The sequence below is a fragment of the Dysidea avara genome, chromosome 9, assembly GCF_963678975.1.
Source record: "Dysidea avara chromosome 9, odDysAvar1.4, whole genome shotgun sequence".
Taxonomy (NCBI): Eukaryota; Metazoa; Porifera; class Demospongiae; order Dictyoceratida; family Dysideidae; genus Dysidea; species Dysidea avara.
The window spans coordinates 9,341,720-9,369,256 of record NC_089280.1 but is presented as its reverse complement, the minus strand read 5'-3'; the positions used below and the strand labels follow the sequence as shown (position 1 = coordinate 9,369,256).

The 27,537-nt window shown below is 37.9% G+C and overlaps 1 protein-coding gene and 1 long non-coding RNA gene across 8 annotated transcripts in view; one reads left to right on the top strand and one right to left on the bottom strand.

The window, feature by feature from the left end:
• Positions 1-757: 757 nt before the first annotated feature.
• LOC136266027 (solute carrier family 15 member 4-like) lies at positions 758-23,298 on the bottom strand. Of its 7 annotated transcripts, none has more exons than XM_066060987.1 (5): positions 23,114-23,298; positions 7,580-7,655; positions 5,761-6,726; positions 2,590-3,025; positions 758-1,229 (listed from the first exon to the last, which is right to left on the bottom strand). In XM_066060987.1, exons 3-5 carry the CDS (start codon positions 6,709-6,711, stop codon positions 898-900), a joined length of 1,719 nt encoding a protein of 572 aa, XP_065917059.1. In that variant the 5' UTR covers positions 6,712-6,726; positions 7,580-7,655; positions 23,114-23,298; the 3' UTR covers positions 758-897. The 7 variants fall into 7 exon arrangements, with proteins under 7 accessions (XP_065917059.1, XP_065917060.1, XP_065917062.1 ...); XM_066060988.1 differs by having other exon boundaries at positions 23,118-23,298; XM_066060990.1 differs by lacking the exon at positions 7,580-7,655 and having other exon boundaries at positions 5,761-6,743.
• Positions 13,513-27,537, top strand: part of LOC136266038 (uncharacterized) — a 95,198-nt gene continuing 81,173 nt past the window's right edge. Inside the window, exon 1 of the long non-coding RNA XR_010705870.1 lies at positions 13,513-13,969. This is a non-coding gene — a long non-coding RNA (uncharacterized lncRNA). The remainder of the gene's footprint in view (positions 13,970-27,537) is intronic.

Below are 27,537 nucleotides of genomic sequence, written 5' to 3'. Positions count from 1 at the left end.
AACTTCAAGTATCCCTCTATCATTGTCTGGCATGCATGCTACTCACTGATACATGCATGATGTAACTGCAATATATACCACTTTGACACCTCAGATCAAAGGAAACCACAGGGTTATATATCACATATTGCCCTGACCACAGGGCGATATCTAGATATTGCCCTGTGGTTAGGGCAATATCATGATATAGCCCTGACCACAACTGCCTTTGATGCTGAGGCAGCTACAAAGCATCAGTTCCCTTTGATTATTTATATAGAGATGCTTAAAGTTTTGCATTGTGGGTTTGAGTTAAACATGTTGATTTAGTTAGGGGCATTGTTGTGAAGTAAAAAGAATTGAGTGAGTCAGCATTGCATAGTTCAGTTACTAAGCATCACTAAATAATCATTTTTGCAATGTGGGGATTGTTTTTCTACACAGTACATTTCAACTGCATGAAAAGATGCCTCAAACATTCACAACCTATATGTCTAAGTGTTTATTTTAGCACCTTAGGTAACTTTATTCATCCACGAAGTGGTTATTTGGTTTAAAATGGTATTACTACAACCAGTGAAACCCACAATCATTTCTTTTCTGTGCCCACAATTTAAACCCACAATCGATTTTTGCAAACCTCTGTATAAAAGTAATGTGGTGAATGCAGGTTTGTCTTCCTTCACCTATTAGGTGAGCATGCCAGAGTGGTATATATTACTTATGCGGCCCTCGGGCTTGGGCATATATATCAGGCAAATCCCTTGTGGCCATGGTATAACTATTAAACAAATGATAGCAATGTGCAATATAACCATTAACATTTAGAAAACAGGAGGCATATACACATGGCACTGTAACAATTAATTTATAGTTACAACAAACAGCTATAGTTAGTACTTGATGCACTGGTAAATGTCATAAAAAGTATCGTAGTGCAGTGCCTCGTATTCTAATTGTGTAATGCTTAGCAATATAAAGGAACAATAAAGTTCCTAAAAATGTTATTGTTGCAATAATGATGTAAGCAAAAAGACAAGATCCTGCGTCAGCTCCAACTGACAGCAATGTAGCACAAAAATCATTTCCACTAATGACTTTGAAGTATTCCCAGTAGACTTTATTCCCTGTAGACTGTGACAAAAACAAAATTGATCCCAACGTCATTGCCAGTCCTTCAGTGAAGAACAAACATCCCAGAAGTAGTCCCTTCATGTAGACTGGTGACTGGGCATAGATGAATTCCACCACTACAGAGGTGTTATTTAGACAACAATGCTATGATACACAATAAGGTAGTACTGTATATTAGGGATCATGGCTTTTCTGGCCAAAAATGTCACCCAAAACCAAGCTTCACAATACCATCCTGGTGCCTTGGCAGTATTGGTTAGGTATAATATTGGTTAGGAATAACCAAGCCCAAAAGTGCCTTCAGTATGCAACCCTAAATACATCCAACAGGTAGCTACAATTTTTTAAAATTATTCAAAGGAATTTTCTACTGATGCCTGCATGATGCCTTCAAACAAGTGTAACTCGATAACTAATAAAGCTTTGGGCTTGATTCACTGTTCGACATCGCTTTGTCCTGGGATGTGCCTTTTGGCATACCACAGTACATAAAATGCACGCATCATTGACTCACTGTACCTTTGTCCTCCTTTGTGTCCTATTTCTTTTTGCTGACAGCCCAACTTGCAGCCCAAGGTGTCTATTCGTGGTAGCAAGATGCATGGCTTCCTGTTTGTAAATGGAAATTGTCCATATTTTTCATGGTGACTGGTGATTGCAGAGGCACTTCTACTACTGCTCTTTGTTTGCAAGACTGCATAATGGATCGAAAATAGGTGAAAACGAAGCATAATGACCACTTGTCTTCACTTTCGAGTCAGTAATAGATAGTTAGGTGCACATTTGCATGGCTTCTCATTTGTAAACAGAAATCATTTATAGTTTTCATGGTGACTGGATTGATTGCAGAGGTGCTCGTTCTTCATTTGTAGTGCTGAGTAATGGACTGAACATACGTAGCTGAAAGCGAAGAGGAATGGCCACTTCACTTTCAAGTCAGAAATTGAAAGCTGGGGTACGCATTCAGATGAAAATTTTAATTCTGACGCTATTGTTTCTTTTGATGCAGTATACATGGATTCACAAGGTTACAAAAAAATTAAATTAAATTATAAGGAAAAATTAGGAATTTTAAGTTCGATTTGGATCATAGAAAAAACTAGGGAAACAAGGGAGGTCGCGTACACCTGCAGATATACTAGTGAACATTTAATCCCTAACAAGTACACAAATAAATTTGGAATTTTCAACTAGAGTAGGGACCATAGCATATTGATAAAAAGTTCTGAAACAAGCTGGAGTAGTACACAATATTTAATCACAGTAAAACAATAAGAAATGTTATAATATACATGCTACCTGACAATTGAGCTATTCAACAAAATCATACATGCTTCTGGGTGCCTTTCATTGTATTTATAATTCTTCAATAAACAATTTCACTAAGCTTATGCAGTAGTGCTATTGTGTGAAATCATGACACAAGTTATGCTTTACACTACAACTGATAGATACATTCTATTTATCATAACTTGCTTGTAATAAGTGTGAGACATTCAGCTATGGCTTGCATAAAAAATGAAGGAGCCATTACTCCAGCTGAAATAGTAGCAGAGAAATTTTTTATGTAATGGAAAACATTAATTTCAAAGTTTGATTGCAAACTGTAGTAACGACAAACTTCAACAACTATTGCACAACAAATACTGAATACACAGGCAACCATTCCAACTGCCATTCTACTGAACATACTAGGAACCCAAGGACAACACAATGGATATACAATACGATCCAGTATTGGGATTAGTAGTAAAACTGCTGCATTATTGATCAGTAGTATCCAGTAGGTTGAATATATCTTGTTGACATAGTTGACTGTAATGCTCTTGTGTGAGCAGTGAAGAGTAGTATGGTTTGCCAAAAAGTATGGTTGTCGTAAATAAGTTGATTGTGTTAAATACACATTAGTCAGCTACACAGAAAAAAAAAAACCAACAAATATTTATACTAAGACACACGGTAACCATGAGTACATTAACAGGAAGAAAGAAACCGTGATTTTTACACATGTATAGTTCCAACACCATTTGTGCTGCCTGCCAGGTAGCGTACGGTACACATCCAAAATTTGCTCCAACCTTTCCCAAAGTAATTTATGAAAATTGCTATGAAAAAGCAATCTCTTTAATTGATTGTCTTGACATTTGGTATGCAAATGGTGGTGTGCACGCATATACCAAGTTTGACAATAACCTGATGAATATCTACAGTGTCAGGGGTGACTATAAGTTGATTCTCTATCATGGAAACAGTGTAGACGGCTTAGGGGAATGTCTGCATGGTATGTACCATCATAATACAAACCTTTTGTCATTCAAATGAAATCAGAGTAATAATAGCAAGATGAAAACCAGACAAATGCAGAATCAAGATACTCCAACAGAACAGTCTCGCTAAGGGGTCAAAATAAGCATGAAAACACTGAAGCTGTCCAGGGACCTTTTAACCACTGAGCCAATGCTGTCAATTATTAAGCTTCACTTACTTTCTACTTTATAAATCATTGGGTATTATGCACAAAAGCTCAAGTCTTAGTTTTAGCTCTTGGACTAATGTTATATAGTTTAGCTTTAGAACCAAAAACCTCTTACATAAGTTTGGTTTGGAAGCTGAAGTCTGTGTGAATACAAAATAATGGAAGAGTGGAGTAATGGAATAAGTGAAAAATTATATTCTAAACATTTTGCTCATATTTATACTCAATAGCAATGACATACTGTTCAGCTGTATTTGAGCCATAAACTCAGGGGGTAATGGAGAAGGTCAAAGAGTGGGGGGGTGTCATCTTTGACAATAAAAGTTACATATCATTTGAAGCACACAACAGAATGATATGGATGCCATAGTGGGAGTAAAATTTCAAATCTGAGGTGGCATTTTCGCTGTTATATTACTGACAAATTAAGTAAGTAACACACACACACGCACGCACGCACGCACGCACGCACGCACACACACACACACAATGTACACACACAATGTACACACACAGAGTTGTACTAACTCATCACTTTTACTGAGAAAACTTGAAACTGAATGCCACAAGTAAAGATACTCATGGTCATAACTATAGGTTTTAAATGCATTTTACTACTGCTGTACAGTTGAGACAGCAACATGGAAACCTATATATTGCATGGCCTGTAACACTACTAAACCCAGTGGCGGATACAGGGGGTTGCAATGGTTTCAGCTGAAACCCCCTCTGAAAATGTGCGTGTCCCTAATTAATTTACGATTCGTGTGAGTGATAAAATCACCAACAGTTATGCATAGTGTATCACATTGGAACCTTTTCTACTGGCCAAATTTCATACTTTTACCTTAGAAATCACTAAAATTGGCATTATGGCATTGAATAGTGTTAAGCGCCTCTAAAAATAATCACCGTTTTAGTGCTGTTTTGCTTCATATCTTTCTGCGAAGGCCTGGATCAACTAGAAACAATGTTTTGGAGTGATTTTTATGATTCACTATAGATCTATGCATGTAGCTATAGGCCACTGAGCTATAAGACTGGGTTAACAACCCCAGCTGGACTATAGCTAAGTGGGATCACAGTTATTGAAAACTTCCTGAACCTGAAACCCCCTCTGAAAATTCCTAGATCTGCCACTGAAACCTCAACATATAACTTAATTAAATGCCATAATACCATAAGTTAAGCTTCCCCCACATCATTATGGAATGCAGCATGATTGTAAGTTAACTATCTAGTTAGTATTGTTCAAACTGTTCAACCCACATTCAAATGTTTGTTCAATTGAATGAACCTTCGAAATCACTTAAGTTCATTTGTGCCCTATGACAGACAGACACCAATGACTGACATCTGATATTGTTAATGCTGGATGTGCTCTCAATGTAATAAGCATTGTATACCATTTCACATAGTTTTCTACTATGTTCTGCTCATTACACAGCCCTATACACATGAACAATGGTAGCCTAAAACCATGCTATTTCCTTAAACTATTGGAGGTGTGATGCCATGCACATTTATTGGTGATTTCCGTTTTATTCTTACATGATAGGCAACACAAAGCCAATGGTGTGCTACCATGGGTTGGCACATTGTACGGGACACAAAGTAGATTATAGGTAAGTCCATGATTGCTGAAGTAATATCTATCAGTGAAGAAATCAAGCCCATAGCCTTAGCCGTTATTGAGTTATACTTGCCTGAAGGCATCAGTTAGTAGACTTTAGTCAGTCAGTCAGTCAGTCTGTAGAAAATTTACACTTATAATAAAAACTTAAAACTTTTTGGAAGTGTTTCGAGTAGCACTTTTGAGCTTGATTATAAGTAACCAATATTAAAACTGTCAAGGTGCACTGTAAAGCTGGTTTGGTCAATAATTATTTTCCAAAGGATAGTACAACATTCATGCTCCCTATTATATAGTAATGCCATGATACCTCAGAACTATATAGCCACTCAACTGCGCTGCCTTCAGCTACTGTGCCTGGATTTATAAAGTCAAAAGCTACATTTTTTGTCACAGTTTGGCTATAGATTCAGCATAGCTTACCACTTAATATACAAAAAAATGTTTATGTTAGAGTATGTGTTTGCCTGCATGCATGCATGCATAGAGACACACAACTACATATGCACATGTTCACACAATGGTAGCAGCAACAAACCGATGAATAAACACAGAGAAATCCAAATAAGGATACCATGAAGACTAACATCCTCAGAAATGTCTTCACATCTTCAACTTGTTCATCTCTGAATATTCCATAATGAGTTTGCTTTGCAAGATCAATTCTTGATGGCTCAGAGCGTCCATCATAAGAAAATGCAGTTCTTTCTGCTGGTCTTTTAGCAGTTATGGCATATCTTAACACACGATATATCAACAAAAGAGGATTACCAACTTTCTCTCTTTTAATAAACCAGTTGTAACCCAGGATGTTAATCACTACACCAATTGTGGCAGCCATAGAAGAAAAGACAAATGCAATATCGCTATACTGGGATGCCACTAAAACTGCACCGATGCTGTAGGATAAGAAGTTTCCAAGGTTTCTGCACCAGTAGTACCAGTGAAAATATGAGCTTAGCTCATCACTTGATGCCATTCTCATTTGATCAACACCAAATGGGATTAGGTTGACTCGGATTCCAGCAAGACTACAAGAGTTAATAAGCAATCCAATGAACAGAACAAGAATACCACTGATAGGCACTGTGTAATGAAGACTAACAAAAGCAAAGTAAAACCCAAATAGTAATTGAGCTACAAAGAGAGATATCCAACTGTAATACAACACTTTAGCTCTTCCAAAGTAACGATCAGCTATAAACCCCATTGGTAAGCACAACAGTAAAGGAAAGCTTCTGACAGAAATAAATGAAGGAACAGTACTTGCTGTTTCACTCAGTTCCCTTCCATAACGTTTCACCAAAAAAGCTTGAAAATATACTTCATTAGTTCCTTCAATAATATCAAGGAGTATCAATTGTAATAAAATAAAATAAACTCTTTTTCCATATGGTATAGGCCTTGAAAAGAAAGAACGTTTACATAATGACTTGGGATAGTTTTCTTCTTGACTGGGGAGTGTTGCACTGCCACTGTTGACATCCATGTCTCACAGTAATACCTAAACATGTACAACACCTTCAGTAAACATACACAATGAAGTAAAGATATATAATTATGTACATTGTCATTATCCTATCCAAGTATCTGATAGGCAAAAAAATTATGCTTATGAGATTACATGCTGCATGTTTACATCTAACTTGGTGAAGTCATTGGTCAGAGAGTTTACAACAACAACTACCAAGCAGTTCATGGCCAGCATAGGCGGCAGAAAGGGGGGTGATGATTCCCCCCTCAGAATGATATCACGCCGAAATTACCCTTCTTGGAGTGGGGCTGAAAAGCGTGATAAAGATCAAGATACTCTAATAGAGCAGTCGCTCTAAGAAAGCAATCACAGTATTAGAGTAGTGTGTAGCGAGCTATGTAAGGATTTTTATATAGTTTATCAACTATAAATGCATAGCTGGTGAGGTGGGCAGCTATTGTCAGCTGGCTGTGACCTTTTTTTTTTTTTTTTGGTCTCACCTTACCAAACCAGAGACAATGCAGTGCCTCAGTTCATTTCCACTCCTGGTCTCCCCCCCCTCATATCAACTACTTCCTCCGCCACTGATGGCCAGTAAGGTGTTGGTAAGAGCTCAAAGAATTGTGCTAAAAGCAAACAGCTAATGAGCCAGTATTGTTATACAGTACACATCTGGAATCTTTGTGGGACATCACATAGTACAGTAGTACTGTAAAGTAGGGATCATAAAAAATAACAAATCCTTCAGCAGAGTATACAGCTGTAACTCAACTACAGTTAAGGCTACAGGCTTGATTTTTCACTGTTTGACATCACTTAAGACTTGAGACATGCCTTTTTGCCAATTGCAAAAGTTATAACACATGAATCATGCATGGCTTACCTTTGTCCTCTTTTGTGTCCCATTTCTTTCTCCACTACCATGTAGGTGTTGATTCGTAGTGGTATGTAATGGTTTTCTGTTGAATATCACAAGAAACATCTGTAATTTCTGTAGTGAGTGGATTGATTGCTGATGTACTTTTCATACTGTTCTTTGTTCATAATGCTGCATAACAGGTGGAACATAGCTGAGAACTAAGTGGAATAACCACTTCTCTTTTCAGTAATTAATAGTTGATACAAGTATCAGTCACCTAATTAATTTTAATAACGTGTCTGCTGCCATTCTTTCCTTATGCGCTGGTTCGCTAGTAATGGATTATTTTATTGCAAAAAATAAACAAACAAATAATTAAAGGATTTTCAATATTATCTGGCCAGAGGTATATCCAATGAAGGACCGCAGGGCAGAAACAGTGACCAAATGTCTAGACTTGATTTGGAAACATGGTGCACTTAGTCGCATTTTTCATGATCTGGTAGCAGAGTTCTTGTCAGACATACTCCAACAGACTGCCCAATTGATGGGATTAGAACAGTTGCCAGTTGCATCACCAGACTGATAGCCTCATCAAGTGTTTTAACCAAACACTGAAACAAATGTTGTTGGAAAGAAAGGGCATGATTGGGATGATCTGCTAGGATTTGTGCTTTTGGCATACCACACCACACTTCACTCTGTTACTGGGGAAGCACCATTTATGGGTGAGATGCCAAGCTTCCTACAGCACTCAGTTTCTGTCAACCTATATAGTGAAGTATCCTGTTGAGTTTGCTTAAGAACTTGTGGAGGAGTTGCATGAAACAAACCAGGAACATTGCTAAAGGAATATACAGAAAGGTCAAGCTGAGCAAAAGAGATAATGACAGTAAGGCCAGAGACAGAGAGTTAAAAGAGGAAGACTTGATCATGTTGAAAGTTCAGCCTCGTTTTAGGTTAGACTGTTTTTTCAAAGGACCATCTAGGATCAAGTCATTGACTGCAACCAATGTAGTGATCGTACTAGAAGGAAGTAAATCTACTCAGCCTTGGAATGACAACATTTGTCAAAGTGTCATGATACAATGAACACAACTCATTCTTCAATACGACACACTAATAAACTTCATCGTCGAGCTACAATTAAGAAGAGGACTAAATAGTGAAAATCAACAGTAGAAAGAACATGACAGCAGCAGCAGCAACCAGGCACATCTCTGAACAATCCAGAGACCAGCTTGTTACATGAAGATAGATGACCTTGTGCACCATCTTTAAACAGGAGAAGGTTGTAAGGAGGAGAGCATCATGAGAACGGGACACATGAACAAGTGGATGAACAACTGTTTGCAGTTATATACGGCCAGTTATAATTATGATCATGATGCAATCATGTCAGAATATGAGTATAATTAAGTTTGGCACCACACACGCAATGCTGTTCTATCATATATTTTTTTATCACACATATTTGCATTTCCGCTTGCAAAAATAACACTGCACAATAATTTATTTCCTGGGGTTTCGTTGAATTAAGATATTTCCTTGGTATTTTCAGAAATTCAAACATCATGAATGGGCAATATTCCATGAAACGTAAATGGAATTCTATAAGTGTCACAACTATTAGCAAATTTAAACAAGTATAAGGAAAAATTAGGATTTGTAAGTTTGATCCCATCCAAAAACAGCTTATAGCTGTAAAAAAAATGCGCATCCAAGTAAAGCAGAGTTAACTGCGACAAAAAGTAATAATATCATAATGCAGCCATGTGCGAGGTGTGCAAGTTGTAAAATTAATATTAGCTAATCAGATAATACAATGTTATTGTTAAAGTGCTAATGAGAACTATGTGATGCTGCTAGTTTTTAAGTGTGTGAGCATCTTCATAAATGCCACACAAATTTAATTCTCAATAAAGCAATGTGTATAGATTCTCTGATAGCAATAAATAGTTTGACCACCTTTCCTTTGTTCGTAGCATTGTTGAATACAGGAAAGGCGGCCAAACTCAAACTATTTATTGCTATCAGAGAATCTATACACATTGCTTTATTGAGAATTAAATTTGTGTGGCATTTATGAAGATGCTCACATACTTAAAAACTAGCAGCATCACATAGTTCTCATTAGCACTTTAACAATAACATTGTATTATCTGATTAGCTAATATTAATTATACAACTTGCACACCTCGCACATGGCCGCATTATGATATCATTACTTTTTGTCGCAGTTAACTCTGCTTTACTTGGACACACACTTTTTTTACAGCTATAAGCTGTTATTGGATGGGATTTTAATACTTTTTGTTAGAATAAGCAATGCACTGTTGATAACAGTAGGTGAGTTTCCATGGTTTTGACAAAAACCCCAGATTACAGTGACAGAATATTAAAATATAACTGTAATTTTAGTGGCGAGGGCCGCCCAGATGGGGGGGGGGGGGGTGTAACTGGGGTATTTTTTCCCCGGTCCCAGCCTGAAAGGGGCCCCAGGAGGCTCCATCAGGGGCCCCTTGAATACCTGTTTAAAGAAAGATCGATATACTCTAATAGAGCAGTCAGGATCTAGACCCTTCCTTGCCCCTGGGCCCTTCTTTAACTCTTTGCCCTGGGCCCCCTAATTTCTCTGGGTGGCCCTGTTAGTGGCATCATAGATACAGTATACCAACAGGGATTGGAAACGGAAGTAACTCACGTGATATCTCTGTACAAACTCTCAATATGATGTAACAGACGTGAAATACCATCCGTGTCTCGAGCGCGAGTGACCATCACCATAGATACCAGTGCAGCGCAAATTCGTTAGAAGCCACTTTTGTGCACGTTGTAGAAGAATTACAGCCTAAGCGTTGCGACAATTGGGCTAATTACTGTTCTACTCGAGGGCGAAATTATCTGCGCGTGTTCTAGTACACGAGTGATTTGAAACAATCATTGACGCTCACTTCTGTGGTAAGCTTAATGTAACCCAGCAGTGCTTCTAACAGTTGTGTTATTTTGCAAGCCTACCAGTAAGAGCAGTTAGAAAAGTGTTATGTTTTCTGGTGTTTACATCGTCAGTGCCGTGTAAATAGCTTATTGAAATTACTATTCGTGTTACCATACTGGACATTTTAATAATTTTACAGTTTACACTTGTGTTATTTTGGAGGACACATCAGTAACTTTGTGTACCAATATACCATGTCATTAGTTACTAGTACATTAGTAGAGTGTAACGTGAATATTAGGTTGTTCTGAAACCAATCCTACAGGAAATGGGAGGTACAAAGATGGAATCCATACCTATACACAATATTGCTGAATAACCACCATTAGCACTGAAGAATCTGAGAGTTGTTTACCATAAGGACAAAGAAGAACAGTGCACCAATGTGAGAAGCACAGCTCAAGACCATCAGAAACAAGTTGACATCATATTGCTTGATTTTGCTAAAGCTTTTGACACAGTTCCACACCAGCGATTACTTACACTGAAAATTACAATACTATATGGCATTAGGAACAATACATATAACTGGATCAAAACATGGTTAACTGATCGGACACAATGTGTACTTCTTAATGGCAAATCCTCAACCCCAGTAACAGTTACATCAGGGGTATCACAAGGAACAGTACTTGGTCCTCTGACGTTCTTGTTGTATATTAATGACATTACCAGAAGTATTTTATCCCCACTACAGCTGTTTGCTGATGACTGCTTGTTATATAGAGTAATTGATTCCCAGAATGATGCTTCCATCCTTCAGCAAGATCTTGACAGAATATCAGAATGGGTACACATATGGCAACTTAGGTTTAATGTATCCAAATGTGTTGTAATAAGATGCATCAGATCTCAGTCACCTATAATTCACAACTATGAACTGAACAACCAATTACTGATAGACATACATACCTCAGAGTACACTTGGACAAACATTTATCTTGGTCACCTCATGTATACAAAATAACAGGAAAAGCATCCAGAACATTAAACTTTCTTAAGAGAAACCTAAGCAGTTGTTCTACACAAGTGAAAGCAGCAGCGTATTTAGCAATGGTAAGACCACAACTGGAATATGCTTCAGTAGTATGTATAACAGTGATGTACATAAACTTGAAAATATTCAAAGAAGAGCAGCAAGATGGGTATTGAAAGATTACAGTAGATCCAGTTCAGTTACTTCCATGCTCCAACATCTCTCCTGGCCTGAACTTAAAACTCGACGCAAGATATCCAGACTGCAGACATTTTACAAAGCACTTCATAACCAAATTCCCTTATCTATTCCATCCAATTATCTCCCAATGACCAGAGAAACCAGGCAATATCATCAGTACCATTTCATACTCCCTACAACATCTACTACAGTTTTTTTCTCCAGAACAGCTCAAGACTGAACTCGTTGCCACAGCTCCTAATTAATTTAAATGACTCTGACTCTTTCTCAGTTAACGTTTCTAATTATTGTAGTAATGTACATGTGTGATTTTTTTTCCTGAGCACATCAGCAGTGCTGGCTGCTCAGTAATAATAAATAAAAAATAAATAGATTCACTACCAATATCTTCTGGTAAATGATACTTCCATGTTAATGTATTGACAACATGGCTTCAAGTTCACTATCTGAACACTTGGATTGTTCTGCACATACATATACTGGAGTATAATTGTTGCTGAATGTGACTTGGTAACTGGTTATATTTGCTTGTTTGCTTTTCTTCCTTTACGTTTTGTTATCTTGTGTAGTGTTGTAAAATTAATGTTAGCTATTCAGTATTTGTTGTACTATTATAGCAATGAGCATGCACATTATCAGTTGGTCACCGATATAAATTGTGTTATATATAGATGGTACCAGCTCTGTTGAATGTGCTGCCAGTGTAGACAAGCTGGCATGAAGGGTGCATGTCGGTTGTATGGAACCAGAGTCGTTATTATTTTATTATTATTAGAGCTTTACAGTGGCCAGCACTGAAGGTCTGACAGCAACATGATGTGCTGCAGCCTTTGGATTAACCGTGGCGTGCTACCAGCTGTATGGGATGTCTAAACCCCTGCAAAAGCGCTTCCAAATATCAGGCAACTTGTGGAGTCTTTTACGGTGGAATTCACACCAGAGTTTCTCTTTCTTTGTGGAGGTGGACTTGTACTCCCTTAAATTTTCGAATATTTCCTTAAGTGGCATCACTAGCTCTTCGCTGAATTCGTCAAAAGCGTCCATTGAAGCGTCTCCGTTCGTAATATGGTGCAAAATTGTTTCAACAAACTTTCTACCACTCTCCATCCGGGAAGATCACAAAACTCACCTATAAAGCTACGGACAATTCCACTCGCCATTACTAGCTACGGATGAAAGTTTACATCATGCGAGACACGGATATGTTTGTGCGCGAGTCTCCGTTTCCAATCCCTGTTGGTATACTGTATCTATGGTGGCATGCAACTGCAGTCAACTAACACCCATTTTAACTAGTAAACCCTTAATAACACTTTGCTTTTCACCTTGTACTGCATTAAAACGATCAAGATACTCTATTAGAGCAGTCACAAAATAGCTGTAACACAGCAATCAATATTTAGCATAGTTGGATTGCATAGTTTAAATTACTAGCTAATTACAGACTTTACAATGTAAAAATATGGCACTTGTAGAAATGTGACTGTTCTATTAGAGTATCTCGATCTACTTTAAGCATTGACTAATTCAAGCGAAGAAGCTACACCCCTGCTCATATCAATAAGAGATCTTGTGAAATGAGAATAGTAAAGAAAAGGCAAGTATGTACAGAGACAATAGAGGGGCACGTAATTATGTCCTGTTGTAAATAAATGCCTTTAAAATTTATATTACTACTAAATAAGCGTACCAGAATAGGCTTGCAAGGCTGTTGTCTCATTGCTTGTCTTTTCGTGTTGAAGGGATTTAGTCACAATTGGTGAGTTTAACTATACAGTGGAACCTGTCTATAATGGTCACCTTGGGACCAGATATATCTGGCCTTTATATACAGGTGGCTGTTATAGAGAAAACCTGTATAAGGTGGTCAGCAGCATTTTAGTGGCTATGGCCGTTATAAATGAGTGATTATTATTAAGAGGCTCGCGCCAACCGCAATGCAGTAATATTTTAGTGCAGAAAGGACAAGGTGAGCTTGTTATGAATGTTGGTTATAGCTATTGAATACGTTTAAGCAATGAAGCCTGATAGATTATATAGTATTCATTGAAAGGCAGGAAGTGTGATAATTGTGCATTATTTGAAGTTGTGCCGTGGTGCCAGACAGTTGGCTCATAGATAATATATGGTTGGCTTAACAAGCCACCATAAAAGGTAGCGACCGCTATATGAAGGAGAAAGTTATGTATACAGTGATTCATAAGCGAATTCTTGGTTGGCCGTTATACGCGTTAGACAGGTGACCGCTTAATGCAGACAACAATACATACATTTGTATGGGAAAATATTTGGGACCTCGTGTTCATGGCCGTTATACAGAGGTGACCGCTTAATCCAGGTGACCGTAACACAGGTTCCACTGTACATGTATTTGTGTTGTAAAACTTAATTGTAAAAAGGCAATTAGCACATATCATGATAAGGCCACTCCAATTGGTAATTATGTTTCTGGTCCTTTGAAAATCAGTTTTAGGTGCGGGCGGGCGGATTTCAGCAACAAAGCAACAATGAAGTGACTGCTCAATTAGAGTATTTTTGTGATTTACTGACTGTTCTATTAGAGTATATGGATCAGTACTATGCACTCTGCCCATTTCTTGGTTTTCACTGATAAAATACAAATTAAGGCATTTAGATAGTTAGATTTAGCATACTTGTTGCAGCCCAATATTTATTTCTGAAATCCAGGTTTTTCAAGAAGCTGATGCGGACATTTTGCCCATGTATTTCTGAAATTTCACATTCTCCAAAAAAGGATGCGGGCGGTGGACCAGAAACATAATTACCAATTGGAGTGGCCTAAACATGTATTTGTCACAGTAGAGTCTCTCACGATTATTAGACATTGGACCAGGGTAAAAAAATTTACTGCTATATTTAGAGGTTGTAGCATTTGTATATCTTAGTATCTTAATAAATAATCCTCCCTGATCACTAATCACTAATAGTACAAAGAAAACTGGTCATTATTCAGGCTGTAAGGACAAAATTTTCTGACCTAGCTTTTTAAAGAGGTGGCTGCATTTTGCGGCCTTAAAAAAGGTAAGAAGCATGCTGTTCTAATTGGCTATAGAGATGGATTTAGTGTGTGACAGTGTATGAGACAGTGAGTGCTGGCAGCAAGGGGGTAGCCAATCTGTTAGAGCACCAAAGGCACTGCCTCAGACGTAGGCAGTTGGCTGTGAGCCCAAAGTGTAAAATGTTTCACTATTGGTCCTTATAAGCTCCTGATGAAGAAAGTGATGAAGTCATTATCCATAGGATATATTTTTCAGAGTATCCATTTCAGTTCTACAATATAGTAGTCAAGCATAAGATGAACATAACACAGCATTCCAGTAGTTTAGTGGTGACCACAACACTGCCTGAGTTAAACTGTGGTGAGATTTGAGACTACCGGAAGCCATAGAATGCCTTCAACACATGAAATACCAAATATCTAATGCCTGGCTTTCATCCACAGTGGACCTGTCTTGGTGGCCACTTGTACAGAAGGGAAACAGCTGCTACACAGTCTTGTGAGCGAACAGCTAGTTGCCACACCCCTTAATTATCAATTTGTAAAATCTTGAGCAAAATTGTGTGTGCAAGCAAGTGCGATGTTGTGCATCGGCGGTGCCGTGTATATGGTTGCTGCCTAGCAGTAACACATCACGAGTATTGAAGTCACAATGCGTTACTGTATCATCCATCTAAATACAATCTCTGAATATGTCATTTTGTGTAGAGAGCAATCTTCCACAAGAAATGACCTGCAGGTTTTAATGACCTGCAGGTTTCAGTGTATATTGTTAACCATTAATATTGTTTACCATTGTGAACTGTATGTACAGTGAAACCTCACTTAGCAGCCACCTCTTTAATAAGACCACCTCATCATATTGGCCACCTCTAGTAGGTCCCAAATATAGCTAAGCAGTACTTATGACCTCAGCCACCTTGTTATTCAGGCCAAATTTTTTGGTCCCACAGCTGGCCATATTAATGAGGTTTCATTGTACTTATGTGAATTTTTATTTTTCGTAACTTTTCTTCAGGTTTACTGATGGGCACTATGAAGCATTGTTGACTGGTCCGTACATAATGTGGTGACTTGAAATGCTATAAACAGTACGTAGCATGTCTTGTATGTACATGTAATGTGTTGTAATGTGTTGTAATGTGTCCACACATCCACACATCTTAGAAATAAATATAATTGTATTCTCTATACTCAGTTCCATTGTGCCACTGGGTCATAAGTGGGTTGAGTATGGATCATCCAGGACATTTGAGTCACATTTTGTCCTGGCCAAGTGGATCTCATCCACTGACAGAATATGTGACCGAATTTGACAAAACCAGGCTTCCACACACATCCAGTTTTATGACTGAGAAATCGTAACTCAACGTAGGAATATGCCATCATCTTCGAATATTGACCTGTGATGATTTAATGTTATCAAAGCAATCTGTAAAAAAATTCGGATTAATAGCTTGCTGGAAGGTCATGTTACGGTTGGTTAAAGTCAAAGAATGGGATGTGTGTGGAAGCCTAGTTTTGTCAAATTCGGTCACATATACAGATCAGATCACGTGTATAAATTACGGTGGAACTTGTTTATTGCCACCTTCACTCAATAAGCAGGTAACAGTGTATAAATTCTCAATTGGAATTGGCTTTTCAAGAGAGGTTGTCTTTCTATACTGGTGGCCATTACAAGGCCGGAGCCCAGAGATTTTGAGTGGTCCGGCCATCCATGGACTGCAATGGAGGTCATACTACTTATTGATCGGATGTGATTTTTAGATCATGTGATACTCAACTGCATGTGCTAAGCACACACAACATGCCAAGTTAGAGGGATCTGGGGGAATACTCCCCCAGGAAAATTTTTGAAAATAGATGCTCTGAAATGGCATCTGGAAGCTATTTTACTTGCAAAGCCTCTTTCTCCTTTTTGTTAACATTAAGGATATATTGGTAATTTGTACTACAGAACCAATTAATTCAATTTCATAGCTAGTTTTACTTTCAAAATTTCAGTGAAAGCTTAGTTCTTTGAGATACAGAAGCCATTGGATTTGTAATTGCTAATGCATGCATGACATGCTCACATGATCAATTAGCCCACTGCAGTGCAATGCAGATGACTCACTGGAACTTTTGAGTGATTTTGAGGACAATTAACATAGATGTAATGGCTTAGACTAAGTAGAACAGTGGCTATATTCTATACCAAATATTCTATTAAAGTATTGCGATGACTGTTCTATTAGAGTATATTATGATGACTGCTCTATTAGAGTATCTCGATTGTTTTTCAATTTCAAGTACGTATGTAGCTGAAAAGTGGTCCGGCCAATGGACCGGCCGGACCGTGGGCTCCGGCCCTGCATTAAGACAGGTTGTGCTGATGGAGTGTACATACTAGAGATGCAACAATATCCTCCACTTAGTGTCATTTGATAGTGATGCAATGGAAACTATGTATTGTTGCATTTAAATACTATACTATTATATTGCAAGTCTAGCACGTATTTATAACAGGAATGTTTGTTAACTGTTTAGACATACTGGAGCCACACCCACTCATCTGGATTCTACAAATGGAGTTAGTCATACCAACTTGTCATCAAACTTACTCGTTACTCCCATTGTGTTTGGATGAACACACATGCCGTCATGTGAGACTTGCTACCATGGCGGGCCACTGGAAAACATTTGCATAGCAGTTATATTACAGTCATTATTGTACAATTCTTACACTATTGTTGTGAAAAGTGTTTGGTATTCATGTGTCCTCTGTATGTTGTAATTACATGCGTAATTTTTGTGTGGGGGTGCTATAAAATGCAATAATGCATGGTAACAATTGGCTAGCTACATGTGCTAATTACCGTGAGTCAACAACTGGTAACCGCAGTTGTACTCTGTGTCATTCTTTAAGCCGCGCCCTTAGAGGGATGAATTGAGTGGGGGCGACTAAATTCAAATTTCAAAACGAACTATGGTATGCAGCACCATAGATTATATCTATGGACTATAATCTATGGCAGCACACTTCTTTGTGGCTATATGCACTGATTAACTACATAGAGCACCAGTTCATCGATACCTAGTGACCGCAGTTGTGCTCTGCGTCATTCTTTAAATTCCGAGTAAAATTCTTACAGAGAGCAAAATTACGTGGGGGCGACTAAATTCAAATTTCAAACTAGCCATTCTCGAAAACATATGTTTCAATCTGAACGAAACTTTTAGAACAGTTTAAAGACACATTGCCCTACATGCCAAGCGAGTATTGCAGAAAACAACAATCTGGGTTTTGTATTTGGCCTCTAGGTCAACTGAGGACGACTCAAAATTCATTTGGTGCTGAAATTACGACTGTAGGGTAATCATGTATGATGATATCGATGATGTGAACCTTGAGACGATTGAGTGAATACTGAAGCGATAGCAGGGCAATCAATGTTTGGAATGCACAAAGGAACGCAAGGCATACACCTGCGATTGCGTCTAACCGCATGCGATAAAAAATAAATAAATAAAAAATGTAACTTCCCCTTTGATGTCGGCAATCTCAATCACGAAACAATCGGCATGGATTTACTTCACTGCTTGTGTGGTAGTTACTAGTGACACGATGAGTTCAACTCTAGAGTTTCAGAGGGATAGCATAAGTGACGGGTGAGTTACAGAAGGCCGAATTTGACAACGTTCATTCCTGTAAAATCCTCACGTGTAGTGGTCGCGTCTTTTATTGTCTGCGGCGCGCGTTTCTGCTTTACTGGCCACGCGACTCACTACCATGAGTCTTGATTATGGATCATAGAAAAAAAGTAGGGAAACAAGAGAGGTCGCCTACATCTGCAGATATACTAGTGGACATTAATCCCTAACTCAGTCCTAATCGAATGTAAAATTCCTAAATTTCTTATACTTGTTTGTTTACCTTTTTGTAACATTATTATGACTGGTGAACCCGCGTATACCACATCAAAAGAAAGAATGGCATCAGAGTTAATGTTTCATCTGAACACATGCCCCAAATGTCAATTACTAACTCGAATTACTGACTCGAACATAAAGTAGCCATTACGCTTTGCTTTCAACTATGTTACACAGCACTACAAATGAAGAACGGTAAGAGAAGCGCTCCTGCAATCAATCCAGTCATCATGAAAATACAGACAATTAGTGCACCCCAACTATTAATTTCTGATGCGAAAGTGGAAGTGGCCATTATGCTTCACTTTCAACTATGTTCAGTCCATTCCATGAAAAAAAGTAAGGGAAGCACCTCTGCAATCAATCCAGTCACCATGGAAATTACGGACAATTCCCATTTACAAATGTAGGGAAACCATCAAGCTACCGCGAATCAATACCTTGGACTGTCAGCAAAAAGAAATGGGACACAAAGGAGGACAGAGGCAAGTCCATGGCATATGTACTTCAGTGTGCCAAAAGACACGTCGCAGAATGAAGCAACGTTGAACAGTGAAAAAATCAAGGTCATATCCCTAGCCATTGCATTAGTCTGTCAGTCAGTAGAAAATTCCAGTAAAAATCTCGTGGCAACTTTTTGGAAGCGTTTCAGGTTATACTAAAGGCACTTTTGGGCTTGATTATACCTAACTAATACATGCCAAGGCACCATGAAGATATTGTAAGGCTGTTTATAGGGTGATATTTTTGGCCAGAAAAGCATGGTCCCTAATATACAGTACAACCATACTGTATGACAAAGGAATGTGCCATATTCCAGTGAGGAAATATGACATGATTTATGTGTGCATTCCTGAAGATTAAGTATAAATGCTATGGAAGCAAATCTTTTTACACAATGTGAAGTTTCGCAAAGCTGATTTGTCACCCACAGATTCAAAATTTATGCTTCTGATTGACAAGTATAAGATGTTACTTACATATCATGCAGCAGTGCTGGCAGTAGCTGCTAGTGCTGAGGCCACCACCACCACTGCATTGATGCTGCCGCTGCATGCTGCTGCGAATAGTGCTGTACACAACTACTGATAATGCTGTACATATTATTATAAGCATAGAGATAATATTATAAGCTGCAGTAAACAGGAGTATTGCATCCATGTAGCTAGCCAGTTGCGCCTTTTAAACTAAAGCAAATGTGTGTGCATGAGCCAACAGTGCTTTTTCTAGGGCTATTAGGAGGGGAACCCCCCCTAAAATCTCAGACTCACCCACCTAAAATTGTGAGTGAGTAGCTACTACACCACACTTAGGTTACGCTACAGTTTTTAAAATGGCACACAACATTTATCAAAAATGCTCTCAGATTTGTGTTTAATAAGTAAAATTTTCCCAAGTTAAAAATTGCAAACATCACAACTATAAAATTTTCTCAGATTTAGTATCGGATCATTAATTTTTAATAGGGTACATACAGTATATGACTTTCTACATAAAGTGATACATGGCTATTCAATATCTGAGAGTCCAAGTTTACCTTGCTTCTTAGTTGTTCTCTAAATAGTATGCTTAAATCGTCCTTAAATTCAATTTCAGAGAGTGTAATTTTGTAAAAAAATTCTAGCCAGTTTACTTTCAAAATGGCAGGCATAGCCAGCAAAATACCCCCAGATTGAATCTCAGATAACCTGAATTAAATTTTTTCTTGTTTTGTTATAGTGCATATATATAACTGCAAACTGATATTCAATTTCAAGTTTTAAATTATTTCTTGGAAGTCATCCGCCCATGCAGATCTTTTAACCTGCTAGTGCTTTGTGGTATCATACAATGATGGTCAATACAATATCTTAGTGATTTCACACATATTGTTTATTCAACAGATTGAACATACATAGTGCACTACTAATAGAACAAATACACAAAAAATTTGGAATCTTCAACTAGAGTAGGGACATAGCACATCGATAAAACGTACTGAAACAAGCTGGAGTGGTGCATGATATTAAATCACAGTAAAACAATAAGAAGTGTTATATCCCTGCTGTGCTCAAGATACCATAATGGAAATGCACAGTAGGGATATAACACTTCTTATTGTTTTACTGTGATTTAATATCATGCACCACTCCAGCTTGTTTCAGTACTTTTTATCAATGTGCTATAGTCCCTACTCTAGTTGAAAATTCCTAAATTTTTTGTGTACTTGTTTGTTAACTTTGTAAATAATTATTATGACTACATGGTGAACCCATGCATACCGCATCAAAAGAAAGAAATGGCGCTGTGCCACAGATAATCAATTATCATCTGAAAATTGAAGTATCCATTACACTTAGATGTCAGCTATGCTCAACCTGTTACACAAAATTATGAATCAAGAAATGTTCGAAGAGCACCTCTGCAATCCACAAAGAAATGGTGCTGTGCACCCCATTTATATCAATTATCATCTGGAAAGTGAAGTATCCATTACACTTCGTTGTCGGCTATTTTCAACCCTTTACACAGCAGTACAAATCAAGAACTGTTCGAAAAGCACCTCTGCAATTTAAGTAGCCACTACGAAAAATACGGATGATTTCTGTTACAAAGGAAAGCCATCACGTGCTACCGCCAAATCAACACTTCACTGTCAGCAAAGATGAATTGAACACAAAGGAGGACACTGGTAAGTCTATGAAGAATGCATTGTACGTACTGCGGAATATGCCAAAAGGCACCTCTCGTGCCAAAGCAACGTCAAACAGTAAAAAAATCAAACCTGTAGCCTTAGCCGTTATCGAGTTACGCTTGTCTGAAGGCATCAGTCAGTCAGTTACTCAGTCAGTCAGTAGAAAATTCCATTAAATTTTTTTTTTTTAAATCCATAACAACTTGTTGAAAGTATTTTGGGTCGATCTGAAAGCCTGTTAGGGCTTAGTTTTACCTAGTAACCAATACTGCCTAATAGTCGTCTGGGAAAAGTGAAGCTAGTTTTTGGGTGACTTTTATTCATGGTCCCTACTATACAGTACGATTGGTAATTGTGTACATGAGGTGCACATGGTTGTCCTAGATAATACATCTGTTCATAATGTCATCACTATTACACATATGCATCAAGCTCTACCAACCATAGCAGCACATGTTGCTGCAGACCTTCAGTGCTGGTCACTGTAAAGCATTAATACAATACAATACAATAGGATCTGGCTTCACCCAATTACAAAAATCAACCCTCATGACACAGCCTTAAATGACAAACCAGTTTGGCAACTATTTCACATGGTTGTGAACTTGGGAAACTGTACAGTTATAACACGGTTATGAGGGATATGACTAAAATATTATGTACGACCGCTCAAGAGCGTGCAGCACTCGAGGGAGAGTGTGTATATATTTAGCCATATCCCGAGTAATCGTGTTATAACTGTTATATTTTACACCCCAGTAGATGAAACGATTATAGATAGCAATTTATAGTGAAACAGTACTTGTTGGAGATCGAAATCAGTAGAAACCCTTGATGGATCAGATATTTTAGACTCTTTAGTAGTGCCACGCTCACCTAGTCACAATTACTGAGTTATCCAACCTACTAGACGAGTGTCCTGAAGTTGAATACTCGGGAAATAGCATACAACTAGTGTGCTTTATAGTGAGAAATCTAGTGGACTGCCAGGACAATAGTAGGGTTTCCAACTCAAAATAGGAGTTTCCTTTTGTTGTTTCTGGTGATTTTCACACAGACTGACCTTTAAGATAAAGCAAACAAGTGCTAATTTATTATTGGATTGCTTGTAGCATTGGGTATCAACATAAGTTTAACACACAAAAAGTGGTCACGTGACCTGAATATCATAATAGTTAAATTGGGCAGCTTATTAGAAAATCATTGTATTTTAGGGTTGCCGAAGTCACAATTAGTGTATTTTCTTGCCTTTTAGTGAAGACTTCTACATCTTGTAGTGCTATAGCACATCCTTTATAGCTGTAGTGGGATTGTTGGCCACGTGACCACTTTTTGGGTATTTATAGTTAAAACTACAGATATTAAAACTAATAGACAGTTTAATAATATATTAGCACTTGTTTGTTTTATCTTAAGGTCAGCCTGCATGAAAATCATCAGAAACAATGAAAAAGGCTGAAGCATCACCTTATTTTGCAGTGGAAATCCTATATGAAGGGATTTTGGTCACGTGACCACTTTTTGGATATTTACATGTTAAAATTGTGCTGATAGCAACTGCTGTAAACATTCCAATAATAAATTAGCACTTGTTTGTTTTATCTTAAAGGTAAGGCTGTGTGAAAATCTCCAGAAACAACAACTTGAAATGAAGTACCTTCCTATTTTGAGTGGTAACCCTATCAATAGCCCTGACAAATACGGGCTGCCGGAACAATAGCAACTTCGTACGTAGAAACACCCACAAATTTCATTAAACTAGCTAGAACTCTCACCTACACGTCTGCTCCGTGCTTTTCTGTTCACTAGTCTCGTCTCGAGCGTTGTAAACAACGAAGACTTGGTGTACGAGAGAAAACGGAGGCTTGAACACGTATCAGTGAATTAGTGGAATACAACGATGCACCTAACTGCAATGGCTGAACATTAGAGTTTCTCACACTACCGCCTCAACTTTCATTATTACATTCTAGTATGACACAATCCCCTATTTCGCACGTGATCTTAACACACGTGATGTACCTCTTGTTAACAGTGGCGTTTGTTTGTCTCAACGCTACCCTGGATGGGCAGCTGTGTATGCTATGGTGCTATTTTAGTGTCAAAATTCTAACTATATATTATACAGTATTTTTGAAAGTGTATAATTCCTATTTTGTAATTTAGGTATTATAGCTACTTGGTTACTTTAAGTATAATGCTACTTATAAAATTTATTACTGAATTTTATTTTGTGTGGTAATTTTTTTATTCTCTGAATTCATACAAGTGCCTAATGGAATGTGCAACTCATATGATCAACCACTTCCTCAATGACAGTAGTACTGTTCTGATGTATAATCTGTGTCTGTTGTGTCCACTGTTTTGCTGTATTCTGTGTGTCTGTTATGTCCTCTGTTCTGATGTATCCTCTCTGTGTCTGTTGTGTCAGTCCTCTAGAGTTCTGTTGGTGTGTCCTGTGTATATCTTTTGTATCCACTGTGCACTGATGATGCTTTAGTGTCTGTAGTGTCCTGTATATCTGATGCTATAGTGTCCTGTGTATCTCAGTGATGTGTTCAGTGTGTCTACCTACTGTGTCCACTTTGTGTTATGTTTGCTGTGTCCAATGTGTCGACTGTGTCTGCCATGTCCACAGCTGACACCACAGACTCCATTGTGTCTACTGTTTCTGTGTCTGCGTGCAACATGGATAATGAACATGGCAGACACGGGGATACAGCAGACACAATCAACACATGTAGAGGACATGACAGACGTGTTGGACACGACAAACACAGCACGAAATGTAACATGTGCAGAGGACACAGTAGATAATGGACACAACAGATGCAGAGTATCGGAAGATACAACAGACACAGAGGATACAGCAGAGCAATTAATGGACACAACAGACACAGAGGATACAGCAGACCAGTGGACACAACAGACACAGCTAGAGGCTAGAAGACACAACAGACATAGAGGATACAACACAACAGTGGATACAACAGACCCAGAGGATACATCAGAACAGAGGACACAACAGACACAGAGGATACATCAGAACAGAGGACACAACAGACACAGAGGATACATCAGAACAGAGGACACAACAGACACAGAGGATACATCAGAACAGAGGACACAACAGACACAGAGGATACATCAGAACAGAGGACACAACAGAGAGAACAGTGTCATTGAGGAAGTGGTTGATCATATGAGTTGCACATTCCATTAGGCACTTGTATGAATTCAGAGAAATAAAAAATTACCACACAAAATAAAATACAGTAATGAATTTTATAAGTATATTAAAGTAACAATATTAGCACGGACTTAAACAAGTAATAAAAATAGGAATTATATACTTTCAAAATATATATATAGTTACAAAAAAATTATATATGATATAATTTTGACACTAAATAGCGCCATAGTATGCTGTGTGAAATATTTATATGGTTTGTAGATCATGACATGATTCTTGTGACATATGGTATAAAAACAAGTTTTAAAAATAATAAATATTTATATGGTTTGTAGATCATGACATGATTCTTGTGACATATGGTATAAAAACAAGTTTTAAAAATAATAATTAACATGTCATATAATGAATAATGACCGCCCGCCTGCCTGCCCGCATCAAAATTGAGGAAGTGGCTGATGAGAAACAAGGAGTCTACTTTGCCTGACTTTATCGACTTTGTCTGTAGAAGAAGGGACATGAAGTTATGTTTTAAAAAAGAAAAAAATGTATTGCAAACATATGGGAATGCAAATTTACGGCAACATGGAGCAGCAGTTGAAAGACTGCTGCTGTTAAATAGCATCAAAAGTTGTCAGCCATCTATTAATATAATAATATGATTTAGCATCAGGAAAATAATATGATTTAGCATCAGTCTTTTATAATATTACATTTCTAATATGTATTAGAAATGTAATATTATAAAATACTGAAAATTCCAGGTGACAATATCATTTTTTTCCTGATAATTTTATTCTGATGCTAAATCATATTATTATATTAATAGATGGCTGACAATTTTTGATGCTATTTAACAACAGTCTTTTCACTGCTGCACCATGTTGCCTTAAATTTGCATTCCCATATGTTTGCAACATTATTTTTCCTTTTTTAATCATAACCTTATGTCCATCCAAACTTGGTAATGATGACGAAACATTATCCAGCTATGCTGGTGCGGGGTGAACACTCCTTTCTTATTTATCAGATACTTGTATTTTACTTTGCTGGAGACACCCAAGTAAGTAATTCTGTTATACACACATCTTTTTCAACTAGATTCAACTTCTTTACTGAGCCCAGCCCAACTTTAGCAACCTCTGGGAAGAATTCTTAACCAATTTTAATCCTGCATGCACTTTTCATACTGTCTGTCCCTGTTTAATATCGATGTTCAGCCCTTCCAATTTCAGTTATGCACATTTAATTAACTCTGATCAATGACTAACCGCACAATTTACTTGTAATTCACTCATACACACACTGTATGTATAGCTGTAGTCCTGTAGACCTTCAGATTTTATGCTGTGAAGTTTTAACAAATAATATTATACAGGCCCTAGTGGGATAACATTCACAGAATACATCTCGCCTCGCATATTATGTACCTATAGTTATCAATGTTAAGCCCACTCCCCCCAGTATGGGCGATATCGGGTTTTAGGAAGGGATTTGAAGTTTAAAATGTGGGGAATGTGGTGAAAACTTTTTACTTGAATGTGGCACATGATAACAATGAAGCTCCATGTCAAATCTCTTTGCATTCTCATGTCATAGATGTGGGGGTTAATTAATAGTTATACCATGGCCACAAGGGATTTGTCTGATATATATGCCCAAGCCCTAGGGCGAGGGCTATATATCAGGCAAATTCCGAGTGGCCATGGTATAAGTAATATATATCACTCTGGCATACTCACCTAATAGATGAAGGAAGACAAACCTGCATCACCACATAACTTTTATACAGAGGTTTGCAAAAATTGATTGTGGGTTTAAATTGTGGGCACAAAAAAGAAATGATTGTGGGTTTCGCTGGTTGTAGTGATACCATTTTAAACCAAATAACCACTTTGTGGATGAATAAAGTTACCTAAGGTGCTAAAATAAACACTTAGACATATAGGTTGTGAATGTCTGAGGCATCTTTTCATGCAGTTGAAATGTACTCTGCAGAAAAACAATTCCCACATTACAAAAAATAATGATTATTTAGTGATGCTTAGTAACTGAACTATGCAATGCTGACTCACTCAATTCTTTTTACTTCACAACAATGCCCCTAACTAAATCAACATGTTTAACTCAAACCAACAATGCAAAAGTTTAAGCAGCTCTAATTCAAACCCACAATGCAAAATTTTAAGCATCTCTATATAAATATTCAAAAGGAACTGATGCTTTGTAGCTGCCTCAGCATCAAAGGCAGTTGTGGTCAGGGCTATATCATGATATCGCCCTAACCACAGGGCGATATCTAGATATCGCCCTCTGTGGTCAGGGCAATATGTGATATATAACCCTGTGGTTTCCTTTGATCTGAGGTGTCAAAGTGATATATGACCTAACAATTTATCCCCAGGCCCAGGGTGCAAAATCTCTACGGAACCTTTTGAGGGGAACGATCATGTGTTGTATATATCCTATTGTCAGGAATCACTAGCACTGATGTTTGTACTATCAATGCTTGTAGATTACTTATGCAATTAACCATACCTTGGGATGGAATCAAGTCACACAAGGGGTGTCACTCCAATAGCCACTACACTACGATTTACGACCGTGATCAAAGCGAAAGGCAGTGGTGATTCTAGAGCTGACATGGGGGGAGGGCAGTGGGGGGTTTCAAGGTTTCCACGGAAACCCCCTTTAACCTTGAAACCCCCTTTGAAAAATGATTATGCAACAATTGAGTATTAATTATTGCGGCGTGCGCCTATAATAAGCGACAAAGCGATGTGCATGCTCAACACCCATAAATATGGACTTCGTAAATATGTATTTTTCACACTAAAATTGTTGCCAAATGCAGTCTCAGAGCATCAAAATTTCTAAAATTTCCTGGGGGACATGCCCCCAGACCCCCTAGCACAGGTGAGTATGTTTTTTTTTGCTTTTTTTTCTCAGGCTAGATGGACTGCCCTTGCCACCACCCCCAGCACTAGGTGTTAAAGTGCTGGACAG

Coding starts and splice junctions, on each gene's coding strand:
- LOC136266027 (XM_066060987.1), bottom strand. CDS start 6,711: ATGGATGTCAACAGTGGCAGTGCAACACTCCCCAGTCAAGAAGAAAAC. Junction 3,026..5,760: donor TTCTCTGTGTTTATTCATCG/GTTTGTTGCTGC, acceptor TTTTCTGTGTAG/CTGACTAATGTGTATTTAAC. Junction 1,230..2,589: donor ATGTCTCACACTTATTACAA/GCAAGTTATGAT, acceptor ACACCTCTGTAG/TGGTGGAATTCATCTATGCC.